Source organism: Prunus dulcis, chromosome 7 (assembly GCF_902201215.1).
Source record: "Prunus dulcis chromosome 7, ALMONDv2, whole genome shotgun sequence".
Classification (NCBI taxonomy): Eukaryota; Viridiplantae; Streptophyta; class Magnoliopsida; order Rosales; family Rosaceae; genus Prunus; species Prunus dulcis.
In genome coordinates, this window is record NC_047656.1 from 16,055,765 (window position 1) to 16,080,606 (window position 24,842).

A 24,842-nucleotide genomic window follows, 5' to 3' on the forward strand; every position below is an offset into this window, starting at 1 on the left:
CTACTACTATATTATTATTATTATTATTATTATCACATATACTATAATGTACATATATACATATATATACACATATACATGTATATATATATATAAACAGATATATACATATATTATATATATATATAAATACATATAGATATATACACATATATTATTATTATAATATACTCATATACACATACATATTAATATTATAATAATAGCATACATGTATACATGTATATATATGTAATATATATTATATTATATATTAATGTACATATATACACGTATATACATATATATATATAAACACATATATACATATATAATATATAAATACATATAGATATATACACGTATATTGTTATTATAATATACTCATATACACATACATATTAATATTATAATAATAGCATACATGTATATATATATATATGTACATATATGTGTATATATATTATACCCATGTATGTATTATAATATACATATACACACGTATATACATGTATACATTATATATTTATACTATGTGTATATATATATATTATAATATACATATATACATGCAGTCCCGATCTCTTGGACCACAGGAGTCCAAGAGATTGTGGTCACCCACCGTTGGATATTAATCCAATGGTTCAAAATGATATATATAAATGCAATATGATATAAATGATTATTACCCGATTCAAGTCATAAATGAGTGAACCGTTGAATTTACATCCAACAGTGAGTGACTATAAATCTCTTGGACTACAGGGGTCCAAGAGATCAGGACTGTATATACATGTATATACATGTATATTATTATTATAACATACCCATATATATTATCTATTATAATATACATATATATATATATGTATATGTATTATACCCATGTATATATTATAATATATAGATACACCTATATACACATATATTATATACATGTATATACGTATATATATATGTATATTATAATATATAATATATATACATATATTATACATATATTATATATACATATGTATATATACATACATATATAATATACATATGTATATATACATACATATATAATATACATATGTATATATACATACATATATAATATACATATATACACGTATATACATGTCTATTATTATTATTATTATTATTATTATTATTATTATTATAACATACTCATATATATTATATATTATAATATACATACATATATATAAATATATGTATATGTATTATACCCATGTATATTATAATATACATATATACACCTATATACACTTATATATATATATACATGTATATAAGTATATTATAATAATATTATATATATATATAGATAGGGTTTATATATATATATATTATATGTATGTATATATTATATATATTATAAAATGCATATATACATATATATAGATATTTTTGAAAAAATAAAAAAAATTATAGTCCTAGTCCAAGTATACACCAAACGCAGGATAAGTGTTATCCAACTTAGACCAATCCAAGCCAAGCCAAGCCAGTCCCTAAGCATAGTCCATGCCAAAACAGTCCTGTGTACCAAACGAGCCTAGGGACTTAGAACAGAATCAATAGAAAACAGTCCTAAAGACCTCTCGTACAACAATATCAGCCTTATTTACATTAAATTGCACAAAGGCTATATGCAGCATGAATTCAAACTCAACCAACATTACCACATAGATCAGAAAACAAATACAAAGCAGTTTCAGATTTTTTTTAATTAAGTAAAAACTGATTATAAAGCACATCTTGCATCAAAATTGAAATCCATTTCGCGTATATATTCCATCGATCACAATAGTTGGACTTTAAAAAAAAAATTAAAAATTACTTATGGTTCTAAATAAGCAATGCCAAACGGTTAATAGTTTCATTCATTATCCAACCACACTGCCTCTTTGACTTCAATTATAGGATTCATGACATCGCCTTCCATAACAATAAACAGAGCTCAACCACCATGGTTGTTAACTAATTATGGTCCCAAATTTGTCATAACAAGTCTCCTTCATTTATTTTATTTATATAAATAAATGTGACATCTTAATATATTTATATAAATAAATGTGACATCTTAATCAATTTATATAAATAAATGTGCTATACGAAACGGTCAGCATGAAAGACAGAGACACGTTCAAATTCCCAGAGATGCTGCTGGTCAAAAGACAACTGCAAAACATGCACATTGAGATGTCAGTTTGGTGGGACCGATTTTAGGGTCCTCGTGCTGAAGGGGTCTGTGACTTTGTGACATCCATGCATGTTTCTTAAATTTTTCTGATGGTACAGTCTCAGTTTTAGGCACAGAGAACCCCCACAAACCCAGCAACCCAGCACCTACTTGGAGCCATTAATGGCCTACACTGAGCTAGCTCTACCTTAGAATCAACCATTGTAACCACTAGTCAAAAGGAAAATCAGAAGCAGAACTTGTCCCGGGCTTCTGTGTTTTTTGTATCAGAGAAATGGAGGAGAGGGAAGGAAGATCCTTGGCTGAAACCCCAACATGGACAGTTGCTTCTGTAATCACTTTCATGGTTGTTTTTGGGTTCTTTTTCAATGGATCTTTGGAACGGTTTGGAAAGGTACACATTACAATTAGCAGTTTCTTCAATTTGATATTCAAATCTTCATTGTTTGATATTGTTTCGGTGTTTATTATCTTTCCTCTTATCTTATGCATCTTCTTTTGGTAGTGGTTGGATAAGACTAAAAGGAAGTCTCTATTTGCTGCTTTGGATAAGATCAAAGAAGGTAATTAATTAAGGGATTGGGTTTCTGGAGATGTATGTTTTTGCTTCATTTGTTCTTTTGTTCAGAGGATTTCATTTTTTCGTCTTTGATATTCTTCAAGCAGAGCTCATGCTTTTTGGGGTTATGTCATTGTTGATGGGTCACTGGATTTTTATTGTGGCCAAGATTTGTGTTAAATCATCGCTCTTGAGCAGCAAATTCTTTCCATGTGCATTGGAGAGTGACTTACATCCAGTTGAACATGTATTCGTTCCAAGTTCAAATTATTTGAATAAGTCGGTTTCGAAGATGCAGGTGAAGGCTGTTTCTCATGACTTTTGTCCTGAGGTAAGTTTGCTTGCTCATGTTTAGAGATCAGATGTTAGCTATTGTTGATGCATATGCCAATAATAAACTTGATTGTCTAATACAAATTTCCGTTCCTTTGGAAATTTTGATGATAGAAGTATGATTCTGTCACATGTGACCACAATCGCTTGTTAGTCTGTGTGATTAACAAAGACTATATGTTAATCAGGGTCATGAATCCTTTGCTTCTAAAGAAAGTCTCGAACAGCTTCATCGTTTGATTTTTGTGCTTGGTGTCACTCATGTTTCTTACAGCTTTGTTGCAATTGTCCTGGCCATGATCAAGGTAAATATATTTTGTCACCAATCGAAGTTCTCTAATGCTCTGCGGTGTCCAATGTACAAAAAACTAAGTTCCTGTTCTAAGTTCAAGCAGATTTATAGCTGGAGAGTATGGGAAAATGAAGCCAAAGCTTTGGCAATTCACGCCTTACAAGGTGCAAAATTGTTCGTATGAGTCACTCATGAGTGACTTTAGATGCCTTAGAAATTGTAGATGTCATGCATGCCTTATCATTTTTAAATTTTCTGTATCCAGATACCCCACTAGCTAAACCAAGTATTCAGAGAATAAGGAGATTGTCTACTTTCATTTTTCATCATGCATCCCATCCATGGAGCCAGCACCGAGCTCTTGTTTGGCTGGTATTCTCACTTCTTTTTTATTTTATTTTATTTTATTCGGCCATAATTGTATGCTCAAAATCTAAATTATGTACTTCCAGTATTTCTTAAACAGATTCCAGCATAATTTAGTCAAATGTGATTCAGAGCAATAAGCCAATGTAGAACTTGAACTTCTTCTGGATAACTCTACCTGCTAAAATAAATCTTGTGCTTCTTCTTGTATTGATTTATGAGGAGAACTAAAGTTACAGAAAGAAAGGGAAGATAAGAGGGCCAGAGGTTGCATATTGGATGCTATCTATGCTACAATATTGCTGAAATGAAAACTACCCAGCCCTTCATTTAGACTTAAGACAATCAAATCAATTGATGTCATTCTGTTCAGCTTCTTACAAAATTTGCTGGCCCTATGTTTGCTGCACTTTCTTAGCACTTTTATCTCTCAGAGTTGCTTTATCTGCTGTAATGGTTTTATTTACCGTCAACTTTGTTCACCCCAATTTGCAGCTTTGTTTCACCCGCCAGTTCTGGAGTTCTATAAACCGGTCTGATTACATGGCCTTGCGCTTTGGCTTCATCACTGTATGTTTCTTCTAGTACCTCTTTTTTTTTTCCTCTTTGTACGTTTTAACTTTTCAAGGAGATCTGAGATCTACTATTTAGTTTTCTTTCCGGAGTCCGATTATAGTAGAAAAGTTGGCTTTAGTGTGACATCTGGATTCTAAGTTTTGTACGATTAGATATGTTTGCAAAAAGTAAGTCATATTAGGTTCTTATTTGTTTCCATCTTATTTAGTCATTCACAGTGCAAAAGAATGTGGCAGTAAAGATCATGGGACTAGCTTTGCATTGCTGACTCTGCTGTGTTTCCCCTCCTTAATGCAGACTCATAAACTTCCTTTGTCATATGATTTCCACAATTATATGATTCGGAGCATGGAGGAAGAATTTCGAGATATTGTTGGCATCAGGTATTACGTTACGTGTAAAAAGTTGATTTCTATGATGAACCTCTCTAGTTTATTCCTGTCAATAGAGGCTTTAGTGAACTTTTGGATTGCTTTTACATTATTAACATTGTTATATTATTTGGGATGCTTTTGCAGTTTACCTCTCTGGATATACACCATATGTTGCACTATTCTAGACTTTCATGGTAATTTTCTGTTAGTTCCAAAATTTTAATTTTATGCAGTGAAAATTCCTGGAAAAGTTAATCTTACAGCATCAATTGTTGTTTCTACCATTCAGGAAGCCACATTTACTTTTGGCTTTCCTTCCTTCCAGCCATAGTAAGCCATCCATGTTCTCCATCTCCTTGAGCTTCTCCAAGTTCATCATCTTTCGAAGTCACACTCACACTACATAATTAAATTATTTCTTGACTTGCACATCAGTTGATCCTGCTTATCGGGACGAAACTGCATCGAGTGGTGGTAAATTTGGCTGTTGAAATCACGGAAGAAAGTCCATATATGGAAAATCAACAGTTTAAGCTAAGAGATGAGCTCTTTTGGTTTAAGAAGCCCTGGCTTCTTTTACGTTTAATACAACTAATATCCTTCCAGGTGAGAATCACTAACACTAACACTAACAATCCATTTTGTACTTTAAATTCTGTTTTTCAACTGTCCTTATCTTTTACTGGCATTTGTTTTTCAGAATGCCCTTGAGATGGCAACTTTTATCTGGTCTCTGGTATGGACCTCATGACTTGTTCAGAAAGAAATCGATGCCTGCATAAAAGATTAGCTACCTCATTTTGTAAATAGGCAACTTTAGTTATGATGCTTGTTTCAACTTTTTTGTTTTCAGTGGGAAATTAAGGAACCTTCATGCTTCATGGACAACAATACTTTCCTTGTGATTCGCTTGACATTTGGGTATTTACCGTACATTGTTGGCTTATTCTCTAGCAACTTAAGTTTGTCTGGTCTATTGGCTATCTAACATTCACGTCAAGAATGCGATTCAAAGATATAAAATCTGATGACTTTATTTTAATTTTTTATATCATTGCAGGGTTGTCACCCAATTCTGGTGTAGCTTCATTACATTTCCACTCTATGTCATCATCACACAGGTCTGGCTTCTTAATTTTCATCTCTCTTTAATCCCTCTCTTTGTTGCTAATTGTTTTCTGTGGCTGCAGATGGGAGCGAGGTTCAAGAAATCTGTAGTTTCCGAAAATGTGAGAAACTCACTATCTGTATGGAAAAGGAGGGTGAAGGCCAAACAAAGCACTTCATCTAGTACTGCTGCACTCTTGAGAACCTCAACATCCTCAGATTCTATAGTGGATGAAATGCACAAAATCGATAGCTTTTCGTCAAACTCTTCAGAGAGAAGCTCCTTCAAGAAACAAAATACATCTTTCCGGCATCTGCAGGGCAATGTGATGCAGGGTGAAGATGAGAAGTTGGAATTTCCGCTGTGTGTTGGTCCAGTTTATGACAGTTACAGTGATGACAAGAAGGTTGATTACCATAGTGACGATCATGATAGTAGTGATGTAAAAGATGAATTGTGTCTCCTTCCATCATAATCTTTTCTTGGAGCATATATCACTGGAGACTAGATTGTATACACTTTTGAGCTTAGTTATCTTCATTTAAGGACTATTTTATATGATACATATGGTTAGTAAGATTATAAGATTAGAAGATGTTCTTTTAAGTAAGATTAGAAGATGTCGAATACCAAATGCATAAGCATACCCTTAATTAAAGGTCTCGATGCAAATGCATAAGCATACCCATAATTAAAGGTCTCAATGCAATTAGTAGTGAATCATTCACTTTTAACTTGTAGCTTATTGTGGTACTCTTCACATGTGAGATTATGCCTACCCATACTCAGATCCATGGCTTGTATACAACCCCGACATGTACCCACTCCACTATACTTTACTAATAATTTCTCCCTAGATTGATTTGGCTAGTGACACTTGCTTCATATTATAACCAAAGAATTTTATAGACATGAACTTTAATTTGTGCAAAATTCATTGATTCACTCTTTCATCGAGTACAAAGTTTTAGAATGAGCCTCGTAATAACATGTACTTTTTTTTAATATAAGAGATATTGAGAAAGGAGGGATTTAACTTAGAACTCGAATTCGGGGGTAAACGCTTTCAAGGGCTTAGTAACATATCCCTTCCCTGTCTGGACCAAAACAATTTTAGTTATAAAAAATAAAAAAAATAAAAAACTTTGTAATTTTCGAAAAAATAAAAAATAAAAAGAGTGCTGGGTGTCTGAAGACAACTGTTGGGTGTTAATAGAACCCCACCCCTCTTGCAACATAAGCCTGGCTTGTATTTTGATAGGTCCAACAAAGTACACGATTGGACATAAATGGGCTTGGGCTCTATCATAGGCCTTTCGGGCTAGACCAAGGTTTGAGACCTGACGTGGCAGAAACTCATTGGTTCAGTTTTTGGTACAGCTTTTACTCGGTAATCCTGGCGGCACCTGATAACCACAAATCCAACTTATAATTAGCACACAGCAGCAGCCTCCTCTGCAAGTAAAGTACACCTCAGTTTTTATATTTTTCTTTTTCCTCACGAAGCACATCAATCTCTCCCGATCTTTCTTGTCTCTTCGCAATCTTCAGCTATGGTGCTCGAGGTAAAAATCCAAACCCTAATTGCACATAAACTTCCTCGCTTTCCTTACTGAAATTCCCCAAATTCTTCGTCCATCTCGCAAATTAGGGTTTAAATTTCCGTTAGCTTTTTTTCGTGCAATGGTTCATTTTTGTTTTTCTCCCCAGGCGACAATGATCTGCATTGATAATTCGGAATGGATGCGAAACGGTGATTATGCTCCTTCGAGGTTTCAAGCTCAGGCCGATGCTGTCAATCTGATTTGTGGAGCTAAAACCCAGGTATTTTTAAAGGTGTACTCTTATTTGTTATGTTATTTCTTGTTTGGTTGTTGGTGAAGTCCGCGTAAGTTAGGAAAACCTCGCATGTCATATCTGGTTGAGCTTAGCGTAACTTTTGCATTATTTGATCATCCAATATATTTTACTCAATATTTCTTCATTGAAATCATATACTTTTGGAGATTTGATTTTCGTTTTGTGGTTTTGGATAATGTTTTAGATTGTTATTTGATTGTCTTGTGGGCGTGTAGAGGGGAGAAAGCAGTTGTTTGTGGTTGGGTTTCGGTTGTTGCTTCGGATATAAGATCATAATGTTGCTCATGGTTTGTAATTTAAAGTGAATTCATTTTTTTTTTCGGGTATGCAGTGTAATCCAGAGAATACAGTAGGAGTTCTCACCATGGCAGGGAAAGGTGTTCGCGTTTTGGTCACTCCTACTAGTGATCTTGGCAAGATTCTGGCATGCATGCATGGTCAGTTTATGTACTTGCTTTTTATATCCAACAAACAAGCAAATACATAAGTTGCAGTGTTATTGAAGTTTGTTATTTTTCAATTTGATGGAAGTATTCAACTCCTTGTAATGATTTTGTTGTCAATATTGGCACTTTCTCTAATACCAGAACTTTCTGAAGAAAAAAGAGGTTTTTCTGTTATGTGTGAACTAATTTAAGTAAGTTGTGGAACTAGGATTTATTGTTTACAGATGGAAATAGCTTTGGTTTTAGATGCATTGAATAATTCAATAAATTAAGGAAAGTATGGCTGGAAATAATTATATTCTGATATAGCTTGAAGTCTTTGTGGCTGAAGGAGGTCAGTAGAAGCACTGAGTGCAGTGCAGTCATATTTTTCTTATTGCTGCCTTTGTTCCAAGAATTTGGTGTTTCAGTATCTTTCTTGTTTCCAGAGGTTCTGGTACTTGGTATTCAGCTTGCCAATATGCCTAACTGTGATCTCTTCACATGAGCAAGATTTTAGCATGTTTTGAAGCACACAATGTTCAACCCAGTAACCTTCTATTAACAATGAAACACTACTTCTTGAGAATCAACTCGAAGGTTAATGGATTTATTAGTGTCTTTGTCAATTTATGTTTGACAGAACTTTGAAACAATGAAGTAACTAAGAAAATAGCAACTATATGCAAATCTCTTAACAAAAGTGATAAGAATATTGGTCTCAGGAAAGAAGTTGAAGTGTTTTATTGTTTGCACCTCTAGTTTCCAGCATTTCAGTTTTTATAGGAGAAGTGTGTTGAAACTTACAAGATAAAATAAACTAATGATCCTGAAAGTAGGACTAAACTATCTTTGTCTGTGTTCTCATTCCCCTTGTTACTAACTCCTGCTTGTTGTGTATAATAGATTTCATCATTGATATTTCTTCTCCTTTTGGAAATTTAGGTTTAGAAATAGGTGGTGAGATGAACCTGGCAGCTGGCATTCAGGTGGCTCAATTGGCCCTCAAACATCGCCAGAACAAGAAACAGCAACAAAGGATTATTGTGTTTGCTGGAAGGTTCATAATACCTCGTCACACTTGTCTTTTCGTTTTATTATTTGCTAGTTCTTACATGTTAATAACTTTGACTTATGTGTTGTCAGTATTGTCAAACATGACAAAAAGTTTTTGGAGATAATCGGAAGGAGATTAAAGAAGAACAGTGTAGCCCTCGATATCTTCAATTTTGGTGAAGAAGATGGGGAGAAGTCAGAGAGGATAGAAGCCCTGTTTAAGACATTGAACAATAATGACACCAGCCACATTGTTCATGTTCCACCTGGTCCAAGTGCTCTTTCTGATGTACTTATAAGGTCAGTGTTTGGTTTGATTCCTCAATTTAGTATTTGATGTTTTAATTACTAAAAATTGGGATAATACCCCTGAACTTTAACTTGCATTTCAAATTACCGACCTGAACTTTAAATCTTGCACCTTTTTTTATATGGAAAAAAAAAAGCTTTAAATGCGAAACTTAATCCCCTGAGTAAAAAGGTGTCTTTAGTTGGTTCAAATCTTTATTTTTGTGTATCTTTTTTAAACAGAAGTGTTCATGTGAGTGGCACATCACAATTCTTAGTTATAGGCCACATTGGTCAAAAGTTAGGATTCGAACCAACCAAAACACCATTGTCATTTAGGGGTTAAGCGCCAATTTTAAAGTTTAAAGACTAATATAGGATACAGAATACAATTGATGGAGCATTAATGAAATTTACCCATTTTAGATATTTTGTATAACACATATTTTGCCCTTCTCCTATGGCAGTACACCCATCTTTACCGGTGATGGGGAAGGTGGGAGTGGTTTTGCGGCGGCAGCAGCAGCAGCTGCCGCTGGTGGTGTCTCTGGTTTTGATTTTGGTGTAGATCCAAACCTGGATCCTGAGCTTGCCCTTGCTCTTAGAGTTTCAATGGAAGAAGAGAGGGCCAGACAAGAAGCAGCTGCTAAAAAGGCTGCTGAGGATGCTTCCAAACAGGAAAAAGGAGGGGAAGCACAATCCAGCTCACAAGATGCAACTATGCCGGAGCGTGCCAGTGCTGGAACTTCTGAAGCCGATAATAAGAGTAATGATTTCATGGTCAGTGTCGTTTCTTTCGTTCTTGAGTTTCTTTTTCTTCATTATTTTGTAAATAAGGAGTTGCGGGGTGTGTCTAGCATTACAAATAAAATATGTCCTCCGTGCAGTTCACTCTACCCATGAATTCTTGTATGTTTAAAATCCCTTTCATTCTTCCTTGTGCTTTATCTTCGGTTTTGTCCTTAGCTCGAAAGAAAACCAATGTGCGATGTAAACTGACCATATTTTTGACAACAGGATGATGAGAATGCTCTGCTACAACAGGCCCTTGCAATGTCAATGGATGAACCCGCTTCCAGCCATGAGATGTGAGACGCAGATATGTCTGAGGCACTTGGAGAGGATCCAGAGTTGGCTCTAGGTGAGTTCTTCTGGTCATTTGACCATACTCCATTCATCTATGGGTGGGTTGGTTGAATAACAACATTAGTTGGTGGCAATTTTTCATTGGGAATAGGAAATAAATTTAAGGTGCTATTGCGAAAAATGCAAGCTTTGACCATTGTTAAGCACATGGTGCCTCAATTTGAGTCATTTCATTTCAGAAAATGTTATGTGAATTCACCTTGCTTATCATTTCGCTCTGATCATTTAATAATTGCCAGAAAGTCTGAAATTCTAAGCACATTATGGATAGAAGTTCTTTCTTGAATTCAATTTATATAGTACTCCTTGCTTATATATTCTAAAATTTACCACTGACAATATGACTGTTCTCTAAGTAGGTATTTGGCTTTAATTCCTAATATTTGGTGCTTGCAGCTCTTCAGTTGTCTGTGCAGGAGAGTGCAAAAGATTCTGGTAGCCAGAAAGATATGAGTAAACTATTGGCTGACCAATCTTTTGTGTCTTCCATCCTTGCCTCGGTATTCCTACAACCACACCCCCTTAACTTCCCTTCTAAGCAGAAATGCAGCATAAAAGTATCTCCTTTAGTGAACTAACGACATGATACTTAAATGCTTCTGCAGCTTCCAGGGGTTGACCCAAATGATCCTTCAGTTAAAGATTTGCTTGCTTCCATGCAAAACCAGTCAGAGGTGAGATTATCAAACTTCTGATTATGATTTATGAATAGAAGAAAATAATTATAGGCAGCGTATAGTAAGTTATCTAGGTCTTAAGTTACCTTGTTATTTAAGTTACTCTGTTACTCCGGCCAAAATAAATTCTAAAATGAATGCTCATGGAAGTTACTAGGCCATCCCTATCTCTAGGTACATTAATATGAGCAGTGTTTTTATAAGCATTTTATCTGTGTTTGCAACTGAGCAGCGCTTGGTATGCTTTAGTGTAATTTGTGGACCATTTATATTAGCTACTGGCTTGACCATATACAGAGTTGCACCAATTACTCATGAGAACACTTTTAGCTGTGCTTCCAACTGAGCAGCGCTCGGTATGCTTTAGTTAATTTGTGGACCAGTTATATTAGCTACTGGCTTGACCATATACAGACTCGCACCAATTACTCATGATAACACTTTTCTCACTTGGAAAAAACCATGGATGCTTTAGCTGCACTACCAAAGCATAAGCACGAGTTAATGTGTAACAGAAATTTGACCTCATGCTTCTTTATCCTGAAAGGAATTTCTTAGAATAACATGAAATTTTTTCTCGTGCGATTGAAATTTGAACTAACAGTTTGGCATGCATAGCAGTGGTATCTGATCAACATTTTAGTGGTACCAACCAATAGTGCCAGAGTATGAGCTCCACAATATTTTCTGATTAGGTTATATTTATGTTGTCTTTTTAAGCCTGATCAGAAGAAGAATGAAGACAAAGCACCGAAAGAGGAGGAGAAATGATGCATATCCTGAGTTGTCTTTCAATGGCAGTTTCATTTGCTGAATACACCCAGTTCATGTCCGTTGCCAACTTGTGTTGGAAGATGCAATCTCTCTCCAACCGCTAGTAGTGCTTATCTCTCTCTACTCTGGTTGTGACCTTTAAGCTTCTAGATTGACTTTTGGATCAGTGTTTGTCCGGCAGGTCATAAAGCTCTGTTTTCGTACCAGTACATTGATCTTTATCATTTGCTTGAGAGGGCTTGTGATAAAAACGGACGGCTTTCTAGCAAAAACAATGTGCAACATTGAAATGTATCTCTGCATTCAATTTTATATTTACATATTGTTACGTTTCGTATGGCGACATTTTTACTCTCTGTTTTTAGTTGTCAATGTGATTATTTTGGCCATGCCTGAATTGCCCTTGTCATTTTTCAGTCTTTGAATGGTAGCTGTTGGTCTCATTTTTGCTGCCCCTTTGAGTCCATTGATTGATCCGCATTTTTCCAGAGTGTATCCTCTAACTTATAAATCTACATGCAAGTTAAATTTTTGGGTTGCGATAAGATAATAATTGCCTGATGCAATAAGTTTTGCTCAATTATCCATTCGTTCGTCCGCCCGCTTGAATCGAGGGGCTTGCGGATGCATAAACGTCATGTGCGAGGATGGCATCAGTTCAGTTGCTAGTGGATGCATGCGTGCATGAAGCTAGCTCAACTGTTGTGTAGACCTTCGTGTTTGTGGCCCCACACACGGGCTACTGTTGCAAAATCATACGAGTATGTATGTATGTATACCGTATACGATATTGGCTGGTGTGGTTTGTTTGGGTCATGTCTTTGACCGCATACTAGGATATGACGTGCGTGCAAACTGATGATCACAACACAATCAAATTCAAGTCTAATGAAAAGCATGAAATTTTCAAATGCCGCAAAAGGAGGATAACTTAGGAAAGGAATGCCCAAACTTATATATTATATCAACAAGGGATGAAACGGTTTCTAGCTTGCTCGCGGCGAAGCACAAAACCAGGCCAGAGATGGTGAAGCAAATATTGGGTAGGCTCATCCAACTGACTGAACAATTCACAAAGGCTTTGGACAGGGCCGTTGTGACATCCAGGGACCACAGCTTCATCCCCCACCAGCTTAAATCCAAGTCTAAAGAGCTGGCAGGACTTCTCCGCCAACTCAGCTGCTCCAACCTCGGCACCTATGATCGCCCTGCACGTGCGATCATCAACCAAATCGAAGAAACCCTCGACAGGTGTCTGTTCCGGCTGCTCAAGCATCCCAAATGCATCATTATCAAGATCATCAAGAAGCGGTTCTCCACCTTCATCCCCATTACTTGTTTCCTCGAAATCTCGGTGCATCTAGACGCTTCAATCGGGGATGTGTCTTGGCTGATCCGTTTCTGGAGGCCCGAGCCCCCGGACGAGGACTTGAGACGGCCTCCAATGTTATTAAACGAGCCCACTCTGTGGCTTGTTTGGGAAGAGGTTGCAATTCTTCATCACCCGGCTGTATCCGTCCAAGCTCGGTGTAGTGCTGCAGCTTCACTCGGTCAGCTTGCCAGGGACCACGAGAGGTACATGACGTTGATAATCCGGGAGGGTGGAGTGGAAGCCTTGTTGAAATTGATGGAGGAGGGTCCAATGGAAGGCCAAGAGAACGCTGCCAGGACGCTTGGGTGGCTGGGACGTTCCTGCGAAATCGTCGAACACCTTCATGCGGATGTATGTAAAGTGTTTGCAAAAACCCTCAGAGAAGGCTCCTTGAAAGTTCAGGTTGCAGTGGCCAAGGCGGTGTCAATGCTCTCATATCAACACCCCGAATTGCAAGATGTTTTTGCGCAGCACGATGTTGTCCGCTTGCTCATCGGCCATCTTGCATTCGAAACTGTTGAAGTGCATAGCAGCAAAACCCATAGCAATGACAATGCCAATGCTAATGAAGACCCAGCCACCAGGGAAAAAAATGAAAGCAATGGCAGCCAAAGCCCTTTGCAGACTAGCGGAGGGGACTCAGCCATTTGCCGTAGCCTCGCAGAATCAACATCACTACATAGTTTCGGTGTGCTCCTGGAAAAGGGTTCCGAAAATGCTCAACTTTATTCTGTCCTTGCATTAGTGGTGATCATGAAAGTGGCAGAGGAAGATGCTGATTTGAGAAGATGTGCCTTCAGTCCTAATTCTCCCACTTGGAAATATATTGCTGATCAATTATTACTGAAGATCACTGAGAATGTTGAAAACTCAGACTTCCAAGTCTTTTGCATAAAAGCTATTGGGAATTTGGCAAAGACATTTGGGTCAAGAGAGACAAGGATGATCAACCGATTGGTGCAGCTTCTCAATGGAAGCAAATATGATGTTACTGAGGAGGCTTGCATTGCCCTCACAAAATTTTCTTGTACAGACAACTGTTTCCACATTGACCATTCCAAGGCAATAATAAGTGCTGGAGGTGTTAAGCACAGCGAAGAGCTTGCCCAGGCTGAGGTGCTTGCTGCGCTTACGTGGGCATCCAAGCTATCTTATATGACCAAATATGAAGAAGTGGACAAATTGTTGTTCAACATTCCAGTATGTGTACCAGAAATGGAAGAACTTGCCCAGGCTGGGGTGCTCCCGATGCTTGAATGGGAAACCGAACAATCTTATATGTCCAAAGATGAAACAGTGCTCACATTGTTACAAGGGGCTAAGAGTAGATTGAATCTCCATCAGTCCAAAGCCTCGAGGGGCGTCCATTGATTCAATCAGAAGCATAGTGGTTTCCGATTCCTGGAAAAAGGAACAAAATTCCATTCTTTTGTTCATCAATTTATCATTCTTTCTTCTATTATATTCATACTAGCTGGTGCTCACATTAAAATTTTGAGATTTAGAGATAGTTGAGCTGATTTCATAATAACTCACTAGTTTGTGGTTTTCTTTCGGAGATACTTTTAAAAAAAAAAAAAAAAAACAGATTATCATATACATAGATAATCATCACGTTATCAGGTGCAACCTTGGTGCAAGAACATTAGAGTCACTTCCAGAGATTCGAAGTCGCGACTACAACTCTACCATGGCGAAACGCACATGTTGGTGTTGTTGCTATGGTCAAAGTAAGTGTTCTCTATATTTTGGCACATATGTGCTCTCTATTCAAGCTTCTCCCAGAAGTTGAAAGAAAAGAAAATTGGAGCAACGGCATTGGGAGCGAGAGAGTTATATGCCAGTATCAGTTGCGAGTAAGTGATTGTAGCGTATTGATGCGTTATAGAACTCACTTGCATCAGCCGTACACAAGTATGACAGTTACATGTTTACCAATCCTCTGCCCTCTGAGAAAAATGATAAGTACCAAAATAATTGATGTGTTTTATTACTGAAGCTTGTCACTCTCAAACTACTCATCTCAACTACCTATAATTCTTAAAATACCCTTCAAAGTTTATAAATTTTTAAAAAAAACTTTAGTTTATATTTTATTTTTGTTAATTTTAAAAGGTGCTGACTCAAAGGCAGATGCTACCGTGCTGCTCCATGAATGTAACACTCAATAATGGGAGAAAGACTTCTATGAAACGGGGATAGCCGCACTAATTTGTTATCTCCAGCCAATAATGCTATGACACGCGTGATAACACTTTCACATGACAAAATATTATTGGGCGAGGATTGCAAAATAGTGCTATTCCCGTTTTAACTAAGAAACTTTTGTGTTATGTTTTAAATGTTTGTTCTTTTATGCAATTATAAAAGAACAAATTTATAAAATAAAAAATTATGGTGTTTTTGTTTCTAAAGTTTTATGTAACTTCTCCAGTTGTCCTTTAGTTGTTCTTATACTTAAAAAAGAACAATTGAAAGTTGTGTAAGTAAGAAGTGAGGGATAATAATATGAACTAAATGAATGTCACATGTTATGTGTGGGTATGTTACTATACTAACCTTTTCGCACGTGTTTCCGCGCCTGTGAGAGGTTTTTTTTTTTAAAGTTTGAAATTTATTCTAGAATTAAAAAAAATAATGGGTAGTTGTGTTTCATAAAAATAGGATTCATTATCTGATTTTTTTGTTTATTTTTTAATTTTTTTAAATATGAAAAAGTGCTAATTTATCATATTATCCTAATTTAATTAATAATTTCAATTCTTAATGTTTGCATTAATCAGGGACATTCACTGGTATTTTGAATGTTTTACCATTCTCTGCCCTTTTGCTTTATATATATAGATGATCCTACTATTATATGATACTAATAATTTTAAAATTGTGCATCGAAAAAGAGGTTACAAAGGAAGCACCCTACATTGAAAGAGAGAGAATTACTAAAACTTAACTATATAATCCCTAATTTTAACTTCTATTAGTGGTTTAAGTATTGAGATTATATTTGACAGTATAAGATTAACTTAATATATTTTTATAAAAACAGAGAAAAACTTGCACGTGATTATATGCTTACAGACAGAGTGAGCTCAAACGTGTTTTTTACCAAAATAATTGATGCGAATCTAGCCATCCATTTACTCCAAATGCCAACACAAATCCACATCCAACGGCCAATAAAATTCGCGTTCAACTACACCCGGCCGTTTACAATTACCCGCGTCATTGAATTTAATAACGGCTCCCAGTTCCCAGATTCCGCCATTAAAATTTCATATATCAAAGACGCGAGCTTTGTCAAATTCGCAAGATGGAGACCCATACACACAGTTACTTAACTTGTACCGAGTGGTCCTTCTCCTTCCCACCTTTATAAAATTAGGCCGGCCAATGGCCATCTCTCGTATGCTCCAAAGGATAAACCGAGGCCTTTCTCCTTTGTCCTCGCTTGCCCAAAAATCGCAATTGCAAGATTCACAGCCGTGGAAGCAAGCCACGGCCACTGTTTCTATTTATCGGAGCAGAGCGAGGAAAAGCAGTTTCTAGAGTTTCAGGATGAGAAAGGTGGAAACTTTAGCCTCGGGTTTTCAGTTTGTGCTTGTTTTTGTTGCTGTTTGTTTGTGCAAGGAGGCCGTTGGTAGCGGTTATGTGAGGTACAAGACAGGGGGTGGTGTGGTGGAAGGCAAGTTGAATGTTCATTTGGTTGCGCATTCGCACGACGACGTTGGATGGTTGAAGACTGTTGATCAGTACTATGTTGGATCAAACAATAGCATTCAGGTCATACAACTGAGTGGTGATTAGTGGATTAATTAGTAATTACTTGAGTCATTAATTAATTAATGAGTTTGTGAACTTGTTTAGGGTGCTTGTGTCGAGAATACTTTGGACTCTGTTATCGAATCGTTGGTTCGTGATCCAAATAGGAAATTTGTGTTTGCTGAGATGGTAGGCTGCTCAGCTTTACAACGAGTTAAAGTTTTCAACTTTGTATTTAATTTTTATTTTCTGATTTAAAGTTGGTATGAATTTTAGGCATTCTTTCAAAGATGGTGGTCAACACAAAGAGCGGGAATTCAAGAAATAGTGCGAAAACTAGTAGATGCTGGGCAGCTAGAGTTTGTGTATGTTGCTAGCAATCAATTTGTATCTTTGACTTGTGTAGTTTTATTTGTGTTTGCATCTTTAAATCTGTTATAAGCATTTGTATAGAAATGGTGGTTGGTGTATGCATGATGAAGCAACAGTCCATTACATAGACATGATTGACCAAACAACTCTAGGTCACCGTGCAATAAAGCAGCAGTTCAACAAGACGCCTCGTGCCGGATGGCAAATTGATCCATTCGGACACTCTGCTGTGCAAGCTTACTTACTTGGAGCTGAGGTAGACACTCAGTTAATTTTATTCTGCAATTGAATGCTCCATTGTTTTACCGTGTTGGTTTTGTTCCCATACATGTTTGTTTTAAGTCAAGTTTCCAATCTGCTCTGCATATTTGTTCTGAATCTCTAACTTTGTCACTGATTTTTTGAATTCAGACTCATACCAACATCACTTGCATAAGTTATAATGTTAATGAAGCGGTTTGTATTGTATAATTCTGACAGTGTTGATTCTTACAATGTTCTTGCAGCTTGGGTTTGATTCTGTACATTTTGCAAGGATTGATTATCAGGACAGAGCAAAGCGCAAGGGGGATAAGTCTCTTGAAGTTATATGGCGTGGATCCAGAACTTTTGGTTCATCATCGCAGGTTTAGAACTGCAACTCCTGCAGCGTTACCCCCTTTTTTTTTCTTCATTCAATAATGTAATATTGTGCTTACTATACAATGTCCCGGGCCTTTTGTAGATTTTTGCCAATGCGTTTCCGGTTCACTATAGTCCACCACCAGGTTTCCATTTTGAAGTAAACGATGACTTCATCCCTGTCCAGGTTCTAATTTTAACAAGAGTAACTTGTACCATAAAAAATTACATGTTTTTTTTTCAAAGTGGATGTATCATCTAATCTGTTAAATGATAAAACTGCAGGATAACCCTCTTCTTTTTGACTACAATGTTGAAAAGCGTGTTAGTGATTTTATCAATGCTTCAATTACCCAAGTAATCTTTTATCTTCTTGAATATATATTTTTAGATTATTATCTTTGACCTAAAGGGTCTTCTTAATTTTCTTTTTAACCATTCATTTAACTAATGGTGAAGGCTGAAATATCCATTTGATAAATGAATGAATCATCTTAATGTACAGGCAAATGTGACGAGGACAAATCACATTATGTGGACAATGGGTGATGATTTCCAGTACCAATATGCTGAGTCTTGGTTCAAACAAATGGACAAATTAATTCACTATGTTAATAAGGTGGAGTTTAATTAGAAGGCTCATACCATTTATGGGTTTACAATTATGAAGTTTCATCGTTGAGCTTATTGTTAATTTTTCTCTCTCATTTTAATGTATAATTAAGAGCCTTCCATCATATTTTTTCTCTTTTTCCCTTTTGTTTCAGGACGGTCGAGTTAATGCCTTGTATTCTACACCATCTATCTATACTGATGCTAAAAATGCAGCAAACCAGTCGTGGCCACTGAAAACTGATGATTATTTTCCGTGAGTATATTTTTCTCTCCCTTTTCCCCCTTTTGTTGACAAAACAGGACTTATTGACGTAATCTTTTGCATACGTTGTTTTCCCAATGATTTCCAACAGGTATGCAGATACGGCAGATGCTTATTGGACTGGATTTTTTACTAGTCGCCCAGGTTTGAAGGGATATGTCCGGTCACTGAGTGGATATTATTTGGTATGACATCAAATCAGTCCACAATAGTAATTATCCATAGCCAGAATAGATAGTCCTGTGCCATGTGATTTTGTGTTGAATATATTGGTATTTTAGTCACCATATCCTATAGGAATAGTCTTTAAGATAGTTTATTTATCTTTAGCTTGCTGCTGTCACAAGAATTTGTCAACTTGAACATCTACTGAGAATGGCCATGCTTTAAATCACTTCTTCTGGAGAGGATCTACTCTTCCTTTCATGAACTGAGTGGTGTGTTGGTGTTAACTTCTACTTTTGTAAAATAGGCGGCACGAGAACTGGAATTTCTGATTGGAAAGAGAGCAAATGGTTCCAATACCTATATCCTTGGAGATGCTTTAGGAATTGCACAGCACCATGATGCTGTCACCGGCACTGCTAAACAACATACAACCAATGACTATGCAAAGCGCCTGTCCATTGGCGCCTTTGAGGTCTCCACCTAGTATCTCTGTAAATTGTTCCTTCTGTTTTGCATTTGCCTCTGACACTTTTATTCTTCTTGTAGGCTAAACTATGTATTACATATCTTATATAACGTAATGACATTTTATAGGCAGAAGCTGTTGTCAGTGCTGCTCTATCATGCCTAACTAAAAGTAAATCAGGAGACCAATGTAAGGAGCCAACATCGACTTTTAGCCAGGTGACTACTCATTTCGGTGTGGCTCCTTGCTTTGGATCAGTTGGTGCCCCTTTTTCTGGATAAGCTAATATTTTTCTAAGCTTGCAGCATTTAACAAAATGGCAATAAGCAATCTAGTTGCTCATCCTGGCCTAATGCTGCTTTTCCTCCTCCCTCCCTTTTTTAAACAGTGTCAATTACTCAATATCAGTTACTGCCCTCCAACAGAAAAAGATATTCCAGAAGGGAAAAGCTTGGTAATTTATCTCTTTCTTTTTCCTTCTAATTTACTTATGGATAATACGCTTATGAAATATTTTGTTTCATTCATTCTCTTTAAATGCAAATTCCAGGTTGTTGTAGCATATAATCCTCTTGGATGGAATCGGACCGAGATTGTTAGGATACCTGTGAGTATGTGCTTTGTGTTTAGTTTATGCTATCATAGCGTAGGTTTGCTCAATTTTTAAATTTTTTTTTAACATTCTCTGATCATTGTGTCCATGCATATGTTAATCCTCTGATCATTGTGTCAAGCTATATGTTACATGCTTGACATCAGTATCCGTATGTCCACAAATGAGTCTAGCTTAAGTTAGCAAGTTTTGGTTCTTATTTGATAATAAACTTGACTTCTTGTTCCATGTGATCTGAAAGTGACAATTTCAACCAGGTTAACGATGCCACTCTTTCTGTTCGAGATTCCTCTGGAAATATTCTTGAGGTACAATATGTAAATTTGGATAATGTTACAGCAGATCTAAGAAACTTCTATACAAAAGCCTACTTGGGACAGTCATCAAAACAAGTTCCTAAGTACTGGCTAATCTTTCAAGCCTCTGTGCCACCACTTGGTTGGAACACCTACTTCATTTCAAGGGGAGCTACCAAACGTAGATGTACACCTCTTTGCTCTCTCCTTTTGGGCCTTGGAAATTCTTAAATGTTATTTGAATTCATTTTGATTTTATTTCCTAATTATCTCTACTGTCTACGTACACTAGTAAAACAGGTTTTAAATTCTTATGACCGATACATCCAAGATTTATACTTATTATTTGCCCCTAACTTTTGTAGGGAAAAATGGAAATAGATTTCTCTCTGTGATGGACAGTCCACAAAACGAGACCATTGAAGTTGGACCCGGAGATCTGAAGATGTCCTTTTCTTTTGCTTCCGGACAACTCAAACGGATGTATAATTCTAAAACAGGAGTAAGTTCTTTCACAGTTTCAAAGAGTAGCCTTGCACAAATTATTCCTCAGACTGTTAGGTGCTTGCATGGTGTGGTTTACTGTACATGTTTCAGAAGGTTCTTTTTATTTTTCATTTTTCATTTTCCTTGGTATTGCGTAAAGCCTTTTGTCCCATAGCAGCTTCATAACTAAAAATCAGAGAACTGTGCAAGTGACACACAGCCCAGACAAAAGAAGGGCGGGTTTACTTCTTTATTTCATAAGAATGTGGTGGAAGTTTACATCAGTTTTAATTAATAATCATATATCACCAGGTTGATGTACCAATACAGCAGAGCTACCTCTGGTATGGTTCAAGCAAAGGTGATATCAATTCTCAGGTGTCCAATCTCTTTGCTAGGATTTTGATTTACTTAAGTATGTAATTCAAGTCAATGAAGTTCCTGCTGAACTAACATTCAGTTATATGATCTCTCCAGCAACATTCTGGTGCATACATATTCCGGCCTAATGGCTCCCCTGCGACTATTGTATCAAGATCGGTAAGCCTTATTTTTGCTTATTATTATGTACTTTCCAAGCTTCAAATTACATGTTATTTCAATATGTCACACAAAAATAGAGAGAGAATATTTGGTGTATGTCCACTACTGTATCCTTTTATTTATTTATTTATTCTGCATTTTCTCATTTGGTGTTCACCGTGTACACACAGCTTACTAAAATTCCCAAATTTAGAACAAAGATTTGTTTATACATTAATTTTGGTGTTAACCTGCATTAGCTTTTCAATGTTTTGGCCAGTAGAGTGTTTTAGCCATACATCATTCGACATATTTCTTAGCAATTTAACCTTTAGGTTGCAAAGTTGGTCCAACAGTATCAAGATTCAGGCTTACACATAACACAAATACGATATTCTTCACTATAAATTTTTAAATGTTTTATTCATTCTACAGGTACCCCTGAAGGTTTTTCGTGGACCACTAGTTGATGAGATTCACCAGCAGTTCAATTCATGGATCTATCAGGTTATTGGCATATTTTCAAATTGCTTTCTCCGGTCGAACTGGTTTTGTTTCTGAAATTCTTAAATAGCTTATGTAATTTGTTTATGTGAGTTTCTACATCAATTAGGAAGCTATAAACATCATTTGTACCCATATTAAACATAACACAGAAGTGAAAATCCCTTATAATTTGTGAACATAGAATGACTGTTTCATCACCATTGTATATTTGGTGTTAGAATCACCACATTGTTTTATGTGTAACCAACCGCATTTTGCTAAATGAAAAATTGCATTTGTTATCAGGTCACTAGACTTTACAAAGACAAAGAGCATGCCGAAGTCGAATATACTGTGAGTGATTTACCTACCATTTGATTTTGATGAATGAAACATATTCCCCTTACTTTGAAGTCAGCTTTGTTCATCTTGGCTGGTGAATGCTTTCTTTACTGGCTGGGAAGCAATAAATTTTTATCTCCCTAGACTCAAATCATGTAGTTCTGACATATTTTTATTTTGAAGATTGGTCCAATTCCCACAGAAGATGGTGTTGGAAAAGAGGTCATCACTAGAATGACAGCAAACATGGAAACAAACAAGGTGTTCTACACCGATTCCAACGGAAGGGATTTCATTAAACGGGTAACTCCATATATCAGTTTCTCGTACAAATTAGTATTATGAAGCTTGCTGATTTACCAATGTTCCAACAATTTAACTGTTAGGATGCAGGCCGACAATTATTTCATATTGTAATACCCCCTCAATATCAACATTAGATGGTATCACTTCTCTTTACACGAGTCTTCCTCTGGCCTGTACTTTTCCTTCACTTAATAGTATTCGTATATTTCCTACACCCTCAATGATATTGATCGATCCTGTGAATTCTTAAATTGAAAAAGAAAGTAATGCTTACATCATGGTTTTGCAGGTACGAGATTTTAGGCCAGACTGGCCCCTTTCGGTTAATCAACCTGTAGCAGGAAACTATTATCCAGTAATTTTCTTAACACTAGTCACATGGCCTTTATTGTGTCTGTATATATACACAAACACAAATATACATCAGAACTAACTATTTCCATTTTTAAACTGGCGTCATCTTCCTTTTCAGCTAAATCTTGGAATCTATACTCTCGATAAGAAATCAGAGTTCTCAGTCCTGGTTGATCGTGCCACTGGAGGATCCAGCATTGAAGATGGTGAAGTAGAGCTGATGCTTCATAGGTTTGATTTTGATACACTGATTTTCAGCATTGAGGTCAAGTAATTGCTTTATTGTGGCTGTGGATATGTTAATCTAATACTATTCTTTTGAAACACAAGGCGTACACTCTATGATGATTCCAGAGGGGTGGGTGAAGCGCTTGATGAAAGAGTGTGCGCCGGAGAAACTTGTGAAGGACTAACGGTATCATGTTACATAACAAGAGTAGTTTCTATTTCTATACTTAGACATAGCTTTTAATCTTACTGCTTTATGGTTCTCACCGACTTCATTTCTTGTAATCCTGTTACGTATTTTTTTGCAGGTTCGAGGAAACTATTATATGTGCGTAAACCAGGTAGGGGATGGTGCCCCCTGGCGCAGGACAACTGGCCAGGAAGTTTACTCACCACTTCTTCTAGCTTTCACTCATGAGGTATGACTTCAACATAATTCCAGATTCTGTGAAGCATCATAGCTCTTGATTTTAAAGGATGATTTTGATTGTTCAGAAATTGGAGGATTGGACTGCATCTCATTTGACAAAAGCATCTACCATGGATCTGAATTACAGCTTGCCTCTCAATGTTGCTTTGATTACTCTTCAGGTGACTGTAAATCACTGTAGAATGAAATAAGTGCTTGTTACTCCTCTCTCTCTCTCTCTCTCTCATACCCTAGTTTTTCAGGAGTTGGATGACGGAAGTGTGCTCCTTCGTCTAGCACATCTATATGAGGTAACAAGATACTTGAAAACACTAAAGACCCTATATTAACATAATTTAAGCAAAATAATTTAGTTTGCATTCACTGCTTTTATGCTGTTGATTTGAATAGGCAGCTGAAGATCCTCAATATTCAACATTGGCCAAAGTTGAACTGAAGAAGATGTTTACCGGAAAAATGGTATGCACATCATCTTTTTAGTCCAGACTTGGTACATTTTGCCCAACCTATGCTTTATGGGACAATGTTTTGTCTGAATTTGACACTTAGAATCCTGAGGATGATAAGATTAACTGGCAATGTTGGTGATTAATTAGTACTAATGTGATTGTTGGTGTTTGAACTTTCAGATTAAGGAAGTGAAGGAAGTGAGCTTGTCAGCAAACCAAGAGAAGTCAGAGATGAAGAAGATGACATGGAAAGTTGAGGGTGACAAAGGCGACAAACCTACACCAATTAGAGGGGGCGCCGTCAGTAGTTCAACTCTTGTTGTTGAGCTTGGACCCATGGAGATACGCACTTTCTTGTTGAAATTTTAGATAGTGTTTTGGTCAACTTGTTATAGTTTGCAGCGCAAGCATAGAGTATAGGTATTGCATAAAACGTCTGAACTGCAAATAATATATAATTCAATTACCATTGGATTGTAGTAGATGTTGCATTAATTCTGAATTGGAATAAATTCTATCAAATGATTTAGAATTGTACTTTCTATTAAGACGTAAGATTCTTTCTTATGTCCAGATTTTACATCTCACAATATTTATCTTGAAAATTTGTGTTATATATTTATTATGTGGCCTGACTGCTTGAAAATTCAGGGGATCAATCAAGACTGAAAAT

General features: G+C 36.4%; 3 protein-coding genes and 1 pseudogene across 6 annotated transcripts; all 4 read left to right on the forward strand.

Moving 5' to 3' along the window:
- The first annotated feature begins 2,134 nt into the window (after positions 1–2,134).
- Positions 2,135–6,386, forward strand: LOC117634353 (MLO-like protein 4). Of its 2 annotated transcripts, XM_034368429.1 has the most exons (15): positions 2,136–2,582; positions 2,694–2,751; positions 2,855–3,078; positions 3,269–3,385; positions 3,476–3,536; positions 3,638–3,744; positions 4,234–4,308; positions 4,612–4,697; positions 4,833–4,882; positions 4,978–5,018; positions 5,124–5,294; positions 5,389–5,424; positions 5,542–5,609; positions 5,749–5,809; positions 5,879–6,386. In XM_034368429.1, exons 1-15 carry the CDS (start codon positions 2,463–2,465, stop codon positions 6,269–6,271), a joined length of 1,668 nt encoding a protein of 555 aa, XP_034224320.1. In that variant the 5' UTR covers positions 2,136–2,462; the 3' UTR covers positions 6,272–6,386. The 2 variants fall into 2 exon arrangements, with proteins under 2 accessions (XP_034224321.1, XP_034224320.1); XM_034368430.1 differs by lacking the exon at positions 5,389–5,424 and having other exon boundaries at positions 2,135–2,582.
- An 856-nt stretch (positions 6,387–7,242) lies between these two features.
- LOC117633689 lies at positions 7,243–12,431 on the forward strand (annotated as a pseudogene).
- Positions 12,432–12,932: 501 nt separating this feature from the next.
- LOC117635462 lies at positions 12,933–14,765 on the forward strand. Its single transcript, XM_034369775.1, has one exon. The coding sequence runs from the start codon at positions 12,933–12,935 to the stop codon at positions 14,763–14,765; it is 1,833 nt and encodes a 610-aa protein (XP_034225666.1).
- A 1,926-nt stretch (positions 14,766–16,691) lies between these two features.
- On the forward strand, positions 16,692–24,701 carry LOC117633688 (alpha-mannosidase). Of its 3 annotated transcripts, XM_034367395.1 has the most exons (29): positions 16,693–17,174; positions 17,259–17,342; positions 17,430–17,518; positions 17,607–17,781; positions 18,032–18,151; positions 18,250–18,333; positions 18,432–18,503; positions 18,652–18,765; positions 18,914–19,014; positions 19,115–19,208; positions 19,496–19,663; positions 19,786–19,875; positions 20,046–20,111; positions 20,208–20,264; positions 20,528–20,753; positions 20,932–21,068; positions 21,365–21,430; positions 21,530–21,592; positions 22,010–22,081; positions 22,367–22,414; positions 22,586–22,705; positions 22,998–23,063; positions 23,181–23,293; positions 23,393–23,477; positions 23,599–23,709; positions 23,786–23,881; positions 23,963–24,010; positions 24,111–24,179; positions 24,350–24,701. In XM_034367395.1, exons 1-29 carry the CDS (start codon positions 16,950–16,952, stop codon positions 24,536–24,538), a joined length of 3,048 nt encoding a protein of 1,015 aa, XP_034223286.1. In that variant the 5' UTR covers positions 16,693–16,949; the 3' UTR covers positions 24,539–24,701. The 3 variants fall into 3 exon arrangements, with proteins under 3 accessions (XP_034223287.1, XP_034223288.1, XP_034223286.1); XM_034367396.1 differs by lacking the exon at positions 19,786–19,875 and having other exon boundaries at positions 16,692–17,174; positions 24,350–24,538; XM_034367397.1 differs by lacking the exons at positions 19,786–19,875; positions 20,046–20,111; positions 20,208–20,264 and having other exon boundaries at positions 16,692–17,174; positions 24,350–24,538.
- The last annotated feature ends 141 nt before the right edge of the window (positions 24,702–24,842 follow it).

Bases quoted from the DNA above. Each gene is read 5' to 3' on its own strand.
- LOC117635462 (XM_034369775.1), top strand. From the start codon at position 12,933: ATGCCGCAAAAGGAGGATAACTTAGGAAAGGAATGCCCAAACTTATAT.
- LOC117633688 (XM_034367395.1), top strand. From the start codon at position 16,950: ATGAGAAAGGTGGAAACTTTAGCCTCGGGTTTTCAGTTTGTGCTTGTT. The intron at 19,664-19,785 runs GTCTCCACCTAG...GACATTTTATAG, and splicing joins TGTCCATTGGCGCCTTTGAG to GCAGAAGCTGTTGTCAGTGC. The intron at 20,754-20,931 runs GTACACCTCTTT...TAACTTTTGTAG, and splicing joins GGGAGCTACCAAACGTAGAT to GGAAAAATGGAAATAGATTT.
- LOC117634353 (XM_034368429.1), top strand. From the start codon at position 2,463: ATGGAGGAGAGGGAAGGAAGATCCTTGGCTGAAACCCCAACATGGACA. The intron at 4,698-4,832 runs GTATTACGTTAC...ATGCTTTTGCAG, and splicing joins CGAGATATTGTTGGCATCAG to TTTACCTCTCTGGATATACA. The intron at 5,425-5,541 runs GTATGGACCTCA...TTTTGTTTTCAG, and splicing joins CAACTTTTATCTGGTCTCTG to TGGGAAATTAAGGAACCTTC.